Source organism: Sporothrix schenckii, assembly GCF_000961545.1.
Source record: "Sporothrix schenckii 1099-18 chromosome Unknown Cont49, whole genome shotgun sequence".
Classification (NCBI taxonomy): Eukaryota; Fungi; Ascomycota; class Sordariomycetes; order Ophiostomatales; family Ophiostomataceae; genus Sporothrix; species Sporothrix schenckii.
This window is the reverse complement of record NW_015971150.1, coordinates 2,432,379-2,445,881: the sequence shown is the minus strand read 5'-3', so window position 1 is coordinate 2,445,881 and position 13,503 is coordinate 2,432,379. Positions and strand designations below refer to the sequence as shown.

General features: G+C 55.4%; 3 protein-coding genes across 3 annotated transcripts; 1 reads left to right on the top strand and 2 right to left on the bottom strand.

The window, feature by feature from the left end:
• Positions 1 to 650: 650 nt before the first annotated feature.
• Positions 651 to 4,422, top strand: SPSK_04837 (c6 zinc finger domain containing protein; the record flags this gene model as incomplete). Its single annotated transcript, XM_016731599.1, has 2 exons — positions 651 to 2,955; positions 3,032 to 4,422. The coding sequence occupies 2 exons, from the start codon at positions 651 to 653 to the stop codon at positions 4,420 to 4,422; spliced, it is 3,696 nt and encodes a 1,231-aa protein (XP_016583308.1).
• A 1,195-nt stretch (positions 4,423 to 5,617) lies between these two features.
• SPSK_05362 (uncharacterized protein) lies at positions 5,618 to 6,799 on the bottom strand (the record flags this gene model as incomplete). Its single annotated transcript, XM_016732111.1, has 1 exon — positions 5,618 to 6,799. The coding sequence occupies one exon, from the start codon at positions 6,797 to 6,799 to the stop codon at positions 5,618 to 5,620; it is 1,182 nt and encodes a 393-aa protein (XP_016583307.1).
• A 4,488-nt stretch (positions 6,800 to 11,287) lies between these two features.
• On the bottom strand, positions 11,288 to 13,227 carry SPSK_05100 (concentrative nucleoside transporter, CNT family; the record flags this gene model as incomplete). Its single annotated transcript, XM_016731851.1, has 2 exons — positions 11,288 to 12,746; positions 12,794 to 13,227. 2 exons carry the CDS (start codon positions 13,225 to 13,227, stop codon positions 11,288 to 11,290), a joined length of 1,893 nt encoding a protein of 630 aa, XP_016583306.1.
• Positions 13,228 to 13,503: the final 276 nt, after the last annotated feature.

The window sequence follows — 13,503 nt, the reverse complement described above, 5'->3', positions numbered from 1 at the left end:
TCCTTCCCTCTGTAATACACACAACAGGGGACAATTTGGAAAGTGCGCCCAGCGTTACCTTCCGTAGTCCTCCACGCTGACCCATCTCTCCACCCGCATAATACATCGGCACTTCGGACGCTGTCACCTCCGCCAAAACACCATCGCAAGTCGAGGGAGATTATGCTACACGATTCCAACCCACTTTGAACCTCACACAAACGTTACTGACACCACACCTTTATGATGACCTACCTCTGAACCCGACGACATTACGCAGCAAGGCACGTGTGACAGCATCCCTTGACGACACATTTTGTTTTGCGCATGCGCGTCTGCCCGCGGCTGGGAACCCCTTAATTCGACCCAATTTGAGCTTAATTTGTGTGTCGGGGCGACTTGCGTACATACCGTCCTCGCTGCTCAGGCTGCCACGAGGCGACCAGTTCACTGGGCCTCTTTCCGATCTTCGCGTTGCTTGGTAGTGGGCAGCCGTTGCTCGTCCAGGGCGGTCCTCGCTTTACCCATTTTTGCCGACGAACACCTCGTCTGTTTTCGACATCTTGCTTTTGATTAACGAACTTCCCGCGGCGACAGGACTCGTCGTATTCGACTAGCTCTCTCGACTCTCTTCCGCATCTTCCCTCCCCCCCTCCTGCTTTTGATCCCGTATGGTGGGTGGCGCCGCCTCCGCCCTGGGCAGTCTCCGGCCACAGGCGCCGGGTGCATCAACAACCTCGCCAACAACAGGCAACAACAACAGCCAAGCCAGCCCCTCCTCAACCTCCACCTCAATCCTCCCTCCTTTGTCTTCGATGGATTCATCGGCAGCGGCAGCGGCGCCAAGCACGGCGTCACGACTGCAGCAACCCTCGTATCCGAATCCGGCCGAGGGCTACTCTCCCGCGACAACCGATTCACCAAGCCTGTCGCCCTCCGATGAGGACGGAGAGGATGGTGATGGCGAAGGCGACGGCGACGAAGATGCCGATGCGCAGGCAGAAGGGGACCGCAATGCCAACGGCAGCGGTGGTACACAGGCTGCCAGAGGGACCTCGCACTTGCCCGCCGTCTCCCGCCCTGGTAATGCACAGCAGAGCCAAAGCCATGCTGCTGGTACTAGTGCCGGCGGTGCTGGCGGCGGCAATGCAGCCGATGCCAAGAAACCCCGTGCCTGTGAAGCTTGCCGCGGCCTCAAGGTCCGCTGCGATATGGACCCGAACGCTCCGCCCGAGACACCGTGTCGCCGGTGCGCGAAGGCGGGTCGCCAATGCATTGTAACGCAACCGACACGTCGACGACAAAAGAAGACAGACAGCCGTGTTGCAGAGCTGGAGAAGAAGATTGACGCGTTGACCGCCAGTCTGCAGATGACAAGGCAGACAGGTCCTGGACCGGCCGGGACCGGCACCTCTGGATCTGGCCGTGACGATGGCGGCAACAGCGGCAACGGCCGGATGTCGATCAGCACCAGCGGTGGCAACGGCATCCTGCGCGAATGGCCACCGCACCTGGACCCTCCACAACTACCGCCAGTCGGCCCACGAAGCACGTCGACGACATCGATCGGAGGTGTCAGCGGCCGCGACCTGCCACCTATACATGGGCTGTCAGGGCCAGCACCACCCCACAGCCCCTATTCGACGAGCACAGTGGGACGGAGTCCGTTCTCCAACGGACCACCTCCCATGGTGATGGCCGGGCAGAAGCGCAAGTTCTCCGAGATCCGCGAGGCGACTGGTGTTGTTGGTGCCGGCGGCAATGGCCCGGGTTCGCGGGGCGGCTCGGGCTCTCGAGCAGGATCAACCGCCAGCGATGAGTCGCCGTCGATGCGCGAGAATCCCTACCAGAGCTACCACACCCACCACAGCCTCGGCCACAACCCGCCGCACGGCCACGCATCCCAGCATGCGCCGCCATCCCAACGGCATAACGTGCAGGAACCTCGACACCCGCCGCCACAGCCACAGACCTCGCCAGCATATGGCATGGCACGCAGCCCGGCTGGTGGCGTGGGCGGCACATCCCGGTTTGGCACCGAGTACGCGGACATCATCGACCGCGGCCTGCTGACGATGGAAAAGGCGGTGGAGCTGTTCCAGCGGTATACCGATCAGATGGCACGTCATATGCCAGCCGTTGTATTTCCGCCCGGCACGACCGCCGCCGACATTCGCAAAACAAAGCCCGTCCTGTTCCTATCCATCATGGCCGCGTCGACAACCGAGATGTCGGACATCCAGCGCGCCATTGTCAAGGAGCTGATGCAGATCTTTGCCGAGAAGGTTTTCGTCGTGGGCGAGAAGAGCCTGGAACTCGTACAGGCGCTGCAGGTGGCCGTCATCTGGTACTGGCCCCCTGAACACTTTGAAGAGCTCAAGTTCTACCAGCTGGTCCACACTGCCGCCGTCATGGCCATCGAAATTGGCCTCGGCAAGCGGCGACCGGGAAACGGGCCAGGCAGTGCTGGTGGCGGGCGTGGCGCGGGGGGCGGCGTCGTGGGTGGCGGCCCTGGCTCGGGGTTCGCCAGCGCGAGCATACTTCGCAACGGCTTTCGTTCCGCGCCAGGTCCACGTATTGGCCCTCCTTTTGGTGGCTGGCGCGACCACCCGTTCAAAAAGTACCCGCTGCCCGACCCGTGCAGCATCGAAGGCCGGCGGACGTGGCTGGCGTGCTACTTTATGACATCCAACACGGCCATGGCTCTGCACCGACCAAACCTGGTCCGCTGGACCTCGTTTATGACCGAGTGCGTCGAAGTGCTCGAGTCGTCGCCCGACGCCGCCCCGTCGGACAAGTACCTGTGCCACCTCGTCTGGACACACCGCATGGCCGAAGAGGTAGGACAGCAGTTTTCCATGGACGACCCGGCCACCGTGATCAATATTGCGGATCCACGAACACAGTACGCCTTGCGTGGCTTTGAGCGCGAGCTGGAGCGGTACAAATCGACCATCCCGCGCAACCTGCTACAACGTACGTCGAGCGAATTCACTGCGCTCATATTCTTTGTGGTCTGTCTGTAATGCCCACTGCTAACGTTTGACTCTAGCCTCCCTGCGACTGAGTTTTGAGGTGCTGAGCCTCTACATGCATGAAATTGCACTTCAGACCGAGAACGGCAACGACGACTTCAAGACGCCGTACACGGCCGAGTCGACGAAAGAGGCGCTCATTGGCGATGCAACGCTGACGCCTGCGCACATCCGTGCGCTGACGGCATGTCTCCTTGCTATTGACGGCATCTTTGACGCTTTTCTTGGCATGGACATCCAGTCCCTGCGGTGCATCCCCATCTTCAATTTTGTGCGCGTGGCCTACGCCACCGTCGTCATGATCAAGCTCTATCTCTTTGCATCCTCCCCCAACTCGGAGCTCGGCAAGGTGATCAACAAGGAGCACATGAAGGTCGAGCAGCACCTCAATGCTTTGCTTGACAAGTTCCGCGCGACAGCCGCCGGCAACCGGTCGCGGCCAGCGGGCAAGTTTATGATTGTTCTGGCTATGATCCGGTCGTGGTTCCTCAAGCAGCAGGCCCACAATCCCTTTGAGGCTCGTGAAGGCGGCGCCGGCCAGCAGGAGAACGGCGAGTCCTCGAGCAGCCAAGGCGCAGCGGACCAGGAGCAGTCTCAACCGCCACCGCAGCCGCAGCAAGACCATGTTGCTTCACCCGCTGCGGCCGGGACGCCAGGCGGTTCTGCGTCGCAATCCTATATGCCCTCGTCGGCGTTCTTGTCGACCATTAATAATAACACGAACAGCAGCACGGGTACCTCCAATGGAAACCACCTTCGAGCAGCCTCCACATCATCGGCAACAGCCACGCCTTCCCCGTCAGTGACGTCGGGCACCACCCCCAATGCGAACAACATCGGTATCAACAATAACAATAACAGCAGCCAGGTCCAGCAACAACCGCAGCCGCAACCGCAGACCCAGCACCAGATGCAGGCCCCATCGGGCATGTACTCTTCGGCGAACACGCCACTCCAGCTACTTTCCGAGATTGCCGCCAACGACTACGCCGCCAATGCAGCGACAACAGCAGCTGCGTCAGGCATGTCGCAGCAGCAACAGCAAGGTGCTGGCCCCGCTGCCGCCGTCAACACCATCCCGCCCTGGCCGCCATTCTATAGCAGTCTCAGCAATGGCGCCCACAACGGCAACGCTGCTACCACCGGCGCCGGTACTGGCAACAGCGGCCAGACGTCCGATCCACAGCAGCAGCAACAACAAGTGTCCTCACTCATGCCGCCACCGCCGTCCACGGCCGACTACATGGCCCAGTACCCGGACCTCAATCTGGGTGACAACTTCGAGTACGCCGTGGACCTGACGCTCGTGGGCCTGTCCGACGGCGCCGACAACATGAACTTGAGTGATGGCCTCAACTACATTCTGGCCGACCCGTGGTTTGGTGGCGGCGAAGCCTTTCAATTTTAGTCCCGGATAAGCCGAATGTTGGCTTCTGCATACGCCCTTTTTATGACGCTATTTGCTGGGTTTTTGATTTTATTTGTTTTGACACAATACCCTGGTGTTTATTGTATTATTGGCTTATTTACGACATTAGCGGACTGCTTGGGTCGATATCTAATGACAGGCTTCACAACTCTACATCGAACGGTCCAGTGACATCATGTTGTCACAGTTTTATACGTTGTAGAAAATACTGTGCCAAAAGGTCAACAAAGCTATTAATAGGGACAAGCCTCACTTGGTCCATTTGTTATCATACAATGAGCCTTCGGTGCATAAACCCTAGTCTTCCATCCTGTACATGGTTCCAATTTGGTGCCGCTGCCGTCCATTCCATCTCTTGAAACAAGGGAAATCAAATGACATAAAAGGCAAGAAAAAAAATGCAAAACCGAGCACCTCGTTTTCCGTCTGCTATTTTTGGCATTTTCTTTCCAGCTCGAACGCCACAGCGGGGGACAACCCAGGAAAACGATACATAACAATTTGCGTCAAAGTTGAATACACGGCGGAGAAGTCGTGCCCCAGAAAAATAGAATGAAAGTTTGAAACAAGCCAAAAAAAGAAATAAAAAGTCAACAAGAAGGCACCTCGAGACATTCCGCGATAAGAAACAATGAAGAAAACGACACATGGTTTCCTGCCAGGGCTACTTTGCCCAGGACCAAATATAAGAGTTCATTTAAAATGAGACAGGTTGCAGAAGTGAAAAGCAGAGAAACAACGAAAAAAAAAAAAAAAAATAAACGCCGTGCAACGAAATAAAAATCATCCTATGTGGTCCACACATTTCTCATCGTTTCGTTTGATGCGTTGCATCCCATGTCCTCGTCGCCGCGCCAGCTACACAACTCTTGAATGTTCCTTGAGGAGCGTGTAAGCTTGACTAAACGCCTGGTGAGTTATAAACGCCCAAAAAATCCGTTCTCGCATAACTTGAAATTTGGGTTGAGCCCGAAAATTCGACAGGAAAAAATGAAACAAAGTCGAAAATAATAGGAGTAAAAACTCAGGCGCCATATAAGTCATATATCCCGCGCTGCCGCTCAGTCGGCGTTGGATTTCTCGTTCGGTTGTGATGCAGTTAGTCGTAACAATAAAAACAAAAACAGGTAAAAAGAGTCGTGAAAGAGAGGGATAGAGATCGCTGCTCCCTTGTCTAATCCATATAGAAGTCACCCTTGAGGATTCTCTCTTGGAAGTGATCTGGCTTCGGCCGAGCCTGGCGGGGTTGCTGCGGAGCAGGACGCTGTGCGGGTGCCGGCGTGGGTATGTCCGATACAGACTTGGCACGGTCGTGGCGCAGGCCGACACCGCCGCCGCTGCCGACACCTCCGCTGATACCACCCGGAAGACCAGAGCTGCCACCTGGGCCATAGCTCGACATAGAGCCAAAGCCGCTTCCGCGCGGCGGGGAATTGCCCATTCCCGAGGCAAAGGAGAACGAGGGCCGGGCGCCGGACGCCACACTGCTCTCGGCACGAGACCTAAGCTGCTCAGGCCAGTTGTATCCTTGGTCTGCACGAGCAGCGGGAAAAAACATTTTGTCAGAAGCAGTTCTAGGACTGAGTACTGGTGCATGGGAACTTGCTTGGCTCGCCGCCGTATAGGAAAAAGAAGCCCCTCGGGATGCATTCCGTTGTGTTGGTATCGTAATGGGAGGACGGGGTGAGACATAAGAAGAGGACAATGAAGGGGAGCGAGGTGAGGAAGAACCAGGCGAGAGCGAACCAGAGGCAGAGGATTGCTGCTGCTGCTGCTGCTGCTGTGATTGCCTCCCTCCACCAGATGCAGCAGTAGTAGCGGTGCTGGAAAAGTTGGAGCGCAGCCTACCGTTAGAGGAGGCGCCGCCCGGACTGGTACCACCGGGGCCACGGAGGTTACGCATGGCCTGGGCACCAAAACTCATGCGGCGTGCAAAGGGTGAATTGGGCGAGTTGCGCGACCCGCTACCCGGAGGCGCGTCGTCGTCTTCAATGGCGTTCTCGTCAAAGGCCGTGTCCGATGTCGACGAGTTGGTGGACATGCTTGCCCGGCGCGCAGCAAACGATGACGCACCAATCCCGCCGTTGGGGCCCGCACTGACGCTACCGCTGCCTGCTGTAGCGCCGGATAGGCCAAGGGCGGCCGTTGTGGACACAGAGAGGCGCCGCCGCCGTGTCTGGTCAAGGGCAGCCGAGGCAACGGGGCCTGGGAAGGCAGGGGTGCCATTGTTGGCGCTCGAGGTCGAGTTGCTGCGAAAGATGCTGGAGAGGGCCGCCGAGGTGACGGAGCTACGTCGGTTACGAGACGTGTTGTCGGTCGAGTTTGGTGGGTAGTTGGTGTCGTTATTTGAGGCCATTGTGAAAGGAAAAGCAGGGCAGAAAGAGGCCCCCGATATAAACAGCGCCAAGGGAAAACCGGGACTATAGGAAACGAAAGATCGAGATGGAGATGTGTCGGAAACTGAGGGCCGAAATGTCGTAGATGGTTGAGCAACAGGGGTGCTGTGACGGGTTCGAGAGCAAACAAAAACGAAGAGGGCGTGGCTCGTGAGCTATCTCGGTCGGAGTGGTGCAAAAAAAGTAGTTCGAGGCGGAAGCTGGCTATGCACGGGAATGATGTATGATGCTGCTTGGGTTTCGAAACTCTTGAGACGGTGGCCTGCAGAACGAGTCTGCAGCCGGATCGAAATGGGAGATTTCTTTGCCCAGGCTGCGAGACAGAGACACCGGAAGCTGAGGGTTGAATGGCCTGAAAGTGGTATGTGTTCTTATCTGTGTTTTGTGACAGGAAGAGAGTAGAAGCGATCAGGGTGTGACAGAAATGAGGCAAGGGATGGCAGAGGGCGGCGACAAAGGAGGATATATAATAGGCCAGGTTCCTGGGTCAGGCCAGCGAAACAGCCAGCACAGGGTGTCAGAAAGTAAACGGATTTGGAAGACAGGGAGGACAAGGAAGCGGGGAGTGAAAGGAGAGCTGGTTCTCTCTTCGTCTTGCCACTGCGTTTGCAATGACAGGGCCAGAAGGCCAAAGAGAAGAGGGCAGAGAGGGGACGCGAGGAGGTGAGCTGGTGAGGTCGTTTCTGGGACTAATTTAGTGTTGCCGATCCAAGGGAAAGGCCCTTGTAATGAAATGCTGTTCATTCGTATGTACGCTGAGCTGGTCTATTCTGTGGGGTGCTAGCGCTGCATAAGATCAGGCAATTGGAGTCCAAGTCCACAAGGATAATTTGGGGGCCGGTGCTATCGGAGAGACGGTACGGAGTACAGTGTGACACTATGCGCAGCGTTTGTGTTTTGAGGAGATGAATGTGTTTCTGGTGATATGAAGCAATTGTACGGTTGATTTGAGGGCAGTGACGTCGTTTTTTGTCAGATGCGGTGGCGAAACAGGGGCCTCAGGGGAAAGAGCTGGTAGCCTGGGGATCAGGTCAGGCCAAGAATGCAACTACGTGCTATTGCAAAACGGTCAACAGCCGCAGAGCCGGTACAGGAAAGAACGAAGGGTCTTTGAAGGCAAGCGATAAAAGGAAAGAGCGAGGTCGATGTCCACAAAGAAGACTCGCCATCGGGCCATCTGAGGAAGGAAACGGCGACCCGTAGTACGAATCCCGTATCTTACTAGTATCTCTACGGCGGGGAATCGCCTGCTGTATCACGCCGACTGTGCTACTTGCGGATGTTGGATGCGGCCGTGGGACAGCTGCGGACTCCAGACAGGGTGCGAAGGTCGCCACCTGGCAAAAGGACTCGGGATACATTCACAACCCTGTGTCGGTGGTGATTTTGGGGGACAATCCCCAGCAAACTCTGGCGCTAGCTAAAATACTCGCTCGAGATTCCACTGGCATCGACGATGGTGGAAGGAGCGAATGAACGTGGCTCTCCAGCATATGGCCTCCCCTTTCCCTAGAACTCAGTAGCACCATTTGTATTAGTGTCAGACACCAGTGCATCGCAGGAAACAAATGAAAGAAACCAACAGGACGAGAAAAAGAAAGGACAGACTTGACAAGAGCCAGTAGGAGAAGAGACCGGTACATCCTGGTCAAGCATGCTCGAAGCTTCACTGGGGGGCTATTGCGGGTGCTGCTCCTTCCAGGGCAAGGCCACAGAGGGAGGTGCGCGGCGCTGATGGTGGGTGGGGGTTGCTGTTCCGTGTCGGGGACGGGGGCCATTTCCACAAGGTTCAAAGGGGAAAGCGCGGCGCGAAAGCCAAAGAGGAGGCAAGTAGGCAAGAGGCAAGCTCGCAAGGTCTTGACTGGGTGGAAGAACCGCGAGAAAGACACAAGGACAAAACTTCGCCACATTGGTTCTTTCCCCATTTTGTCGCTGTCTCGACAGGAAACGGCGCTAGCATGGGCTTGCCGACGTCACCGGCGACAGGGTTGCAGAATTGCACATGCCCAGCAAGCCCAGTAAGTCTCCACCTCGACGCGATCAACCAGTTAGGCGGTTTGCGGGGTAAATATTGCTGATTGACATGGGCCTGGCCTGGCCAGGCCTGCCTGGTTCAACCAGCGGCAGAGCGGGAGGTTTCTTTTATCGTGGGCCTTGGTTTGCATGTAGAGCTTGGCTGCACCTTCCCTGTCTCACTACGCATATTCCAACTCTGTTTTTCATTGTTTTGCATCAGTCGTGTTCGCTCTTTCCCTGTGAACGACATGATTGCGATGTAGCCGTCGGGGTTTTTGTACAGGGTAGGAGCGTTGTACTCTCCTAGATGCTCCTGCCTTTGATCTCAGCACGCTCATCAGCATCCGACGAGGTCAAACCATGAAATGCCGTTTCAAAATGTATCGCTACCCTGGTCGGACCTCGCTCTCGCCATCCCCTCCGTCTGCATCGTCAACGCACCATAGGAAATGCGCACTGGAGAGTCCTCGATTTGCTCCGTACCCAACAGCGGGTTTCGACGCAACGTTTTCGCTTCATTTGGTCCTTCGTCCTCGGCTCCTTTCATTTCCTTTGATGTCGCTTTGATGCCCCTTTTCACGCGTGCCCTCTTCCTCTTCTCCTCTTTTCACCCTCCATTACAAGCACACCGCGTGCCGTTAACTCTGTGGTACTTCATTGATGTCCTCATTGCCATTGGCTGGCCATCTCTTGCCATCTCGTCAATATACACCCAACCATCCAGAAGAGTGCTGAAGCATGCGACTGGCCTGCAGTTGTAATGCAACTCGAATGCAGCTTAAATGCAGCTTCCCTGCACTTGCTGCATGCTGACCGCGCACTCATTGTTTCGACTAGACAGAAACACCGTTGTGAGCTGTGGCAGCCACGAAGATACGACCAGATGGCCTGTTCCATGACCAGAGCATGCAATGCGACGCGGATAATCCTCATTGCGTGCCCGCTGCCCGCTAAGGACGGAGATTGGCGAGATAAGAAGTGCCTTTTATCCCCAGCCTTTCTCAGATCCCAAAGGGAGCGGATCTTGGCCCAAAAGCCTATATATTGCTCAACCGCTTTTGTTGTCAATACCTTCCTGCCATATACACTAGAGACGCGAATTAACATGCACAGATGGTGTATTGGCGATGGAGGGGGGATACAAGCAACGCAGAAGCGACACATCTGGGGAAGTCTACTTTGAAGATGGGTTGTTGACAACTCATTCTTGCAGTATCCCCTCTCCCTCAATAGTCTTTTCCCCTCCCCACGTAACCCAGTGTGTGAGGGTAGGAAACGGTATCTTTATCTAGTCATCGTCTTACTTGAGCAACGAGAGACGGACTGAGCTCGAGACTTAGTTGACTTTCAACTTCCTGGCCACCTTCCCCAGACACTTAAGAAAACTAGCGCCAACACCCATCGCAACATGTGTCTTTGAACCTGTTCGGACTAGATGGTCGATAAATTATGTGCCGTGCGCCGAGCTTTCTTGCCCAGGGATAAGACCAGGGTACAAAGAGGAGAAAGTGAGTAAATACGAAGCAAAGTGCCTGCTCCCCCGCAGTTTCGAAAGTTTGCGCTGCCGGCTTTGGATGGTCCCGTTTTGTGACCCCCAACAGCATTCCCCCAAAAAAGTATCCAAAAGAAATACCAGCTTGAACGCCGTCGTCCACTGGCACCACCAAAGACGGCATGTGGCCAGGGCGCTGACTTGGGGCATCGCAGAAGAAAGTCCGACTTTTCATGGGCTTTAACGGCCGGAATTCGCCTCCACGTCCGCACGTCGAAGGCCTAGCTCCAGGGACTTACCCCAGATTGCCCAGATCCACTCAGTTTAAGCCCACTCTTCGGTCCTTGTGGATCACGAGTACATCGTTTTATGTTTAGTCCAAGAGTCGTTATACTCTAAAACTTATCGACACCGGGGTGGGCACGCCATGGTGTCATTGCCATGGCGGGCCATTAGAAGGCCAAGATCTTCATCGCAGAGATAAACTCAAGTGATGGATGAGGTAGAAGCTCACGGTTTCTACGTTCTCCGTATGCCTTTGTGATCGACCAGTCGGTTTTCTAATCTGCGGGCAAGCATGACAAGCCACGACTTGAAGGGGCATCATAGATAACCCAACCTTGTTCCCACAGCAGCAATTCTTCATATCTGCGCTATCAAGAGAGTGCCTTATCCAACGAGATTCGTATCAAAGCCGTTAATCAGAAGACAGCCCATGGTTCTGATCGACATTGCGCAATGGCCAATCGTATGGTCTTTTTAACTTTCGTTTTGGCCAGTATCTGCTCCCGCACAAGGTCTACTGTCTGGATTGTTTGCTCATATGACTACTCAACAAAGAATGATAACCTTCGGTTTAGAGAAGACCGAAAGATAACGCTTGTCTCGCGATTTTATATATGTTCTTTATCCCTCATCTCACATATCGAAGCTCCGGTTATCACACACCCCTGCCATCCATGAGCATGCCCGCAATGTTGGCACTGGTCAGGGTGGCGACGATGCCCGTGATAAGCGCAGATAGGGCTACACGTGCCACATCGCCAGATCGACTCGGCGCAAGCTGCGTCAAGGCACCAATCTGGATGCCCACAGCGCTGAAGTTGCCAAAGCCACACAGCGCATACATGGCGATGATGCGCGACCGCAACGACAGCGTGCTGTACTGCGGGTCCGACGTCAGGTCGCCGTAGGCGACAAACTCGTTGGCCACAATCTTGATGCCCAGCAACTCGGCGACTTTGCGCAGGTCGCTGCCGCCATCATTGTTGCGGTCAACACCGAGCAGGAATGCCACAGGATACAGCACATAGCCCAAGATGAGCTGGATGCTCAGCTGTGGAACGTTGACGTAGCTTCCCCACCAGCCGAGCAGACCATCGGCAAGACCGATCAGTGCCATAATGCAGAGCACACTGGCAACGATCATGCCCGCGATTTTGAGTCCCAGCCAAGAGCCACGGCCGACAGCATGCAGTGAATTGTAGGTCCGCTCTTCCTCGACAACCTGCTCCCCTGCATAAGAGCCCTCCCGTTGACGGAACTCTGGGTGTCCTTCCTCCATATTGACCTGTACTTGTTCGTCGTGGGCCTCATTTCGCGACGGTGCCTGTCCCCGTGTGACAGGCTCTTCCGTCTCCGGATAGCGTAGCTTTGACAGTGCAATCGATGCAGGGATGCTCATGACGCAGGACGACACAATTGCCACAGGACTGATGCCCATCTGCATGTAGGCTGACATGACGCTGCCGGCAATTGTGGCGAATCCAGAGGTCATGATCTGGTGGAGCTCGGCGTCCGTCAGGCGCGGCATAAATTGGCGGATCAGGACGGCAGACTCGCCTTGGCCGATAAATGGCGAAGCGGCTGCCACGACAGCCTCTACTCCCGAGATGCCAAGCAGGTAGGTAAATACCGTGGCAAAATGACCGACCAGCCAACCAATCCAGCCCCAGTACTGCAGGAGCTGTACAAAGGCCACGAAGAAGATGACTGCGGGCGCGACGGCGACCAAGAAGCAGCCCGCCGACAAGACCGACTTGCTTGTCAAGAAGACGGTACCTTCTGCCGAGTATCCCAGCAGCTTCTTGGCCATCTCTCCAATAAAGTCAAAGACATCGTACCCGGCCTTTGTCTTTAAAACCAGTAGACCAAGGATAAACTGCGCTGCTACGCCACCAAATACGGCGAGGTAGTTGATCTCTCCACGGTTCCGCGATGTGACATAGAATGCACCGAGGAACACAATCATTCCCAATAAGCTAATGGTCCTGTCAGCACGCGTATTGTTGTCCGATGCGGCTGGCACATAGGTGCCGAGAATAACAATGGCCCCCGTTGCAATGGCAAGTGGGACGTTCGGGTATTGTGTGAGAATTGCCGGATGCGTTCCGGCTCGGCTTTGTGTACAACAGATTGGCATGCGGATAACTTTGATCCCATATACTGGAACATCGCTGACACGCGTCGACCTGTCCCATGATACAAGGCAACTATTCGTGAGACGATTGCAAGCCACACCAAGAATGGGACCACCCATCCGAGATCGTGGCGGTGGAGAATCAGGCCAGCAATCCACCAGCCGGTCATGACAAGGACAACAGTGACAAGTACGAAAACCCGGATGACCTCGGGGCTGCAGTAAACTCGCCATGACCAGCGTTTGTTCTCGTCTTCCGTCGGTGGGTCGGCCGCCGACGGCAGCATCGCGGCCTCGCATGTGGTATTGACTCCCACCTCTCGAAACTGCTTCGCTTCGCTTGCAGTCGATGGCACTCCAGTAGCACTGCAGTCTTGAGATCGGGCTCGTGTTTCTATGACCGATGTGTCCTTCGCATATCTGTTTTCTGAATCGTCCGACGATGCCGTGTTTGAGCCCATTTCGGGGCATGCCGTGACTTTGTCCATTGATTGTTCGAGGGTGGATATATTGGATGGACGGCGAACTTGAGATTTTTCTGGTTATCTTGTAACGTTGATGTCGATATTGCCGTGGATGCCGAGGAGGAAGAGCAACAGTGCCCGATGGATGAAAATAAAGACTGTGAAGACGAGAAGCCTGCGAAAACTGCATACCAGAACACCGTTATGTGCGTTATCGTACAAGACACTGCCACTTAAGACACAGAAAATAGCATCCAGCAGAAAGCAGCACGT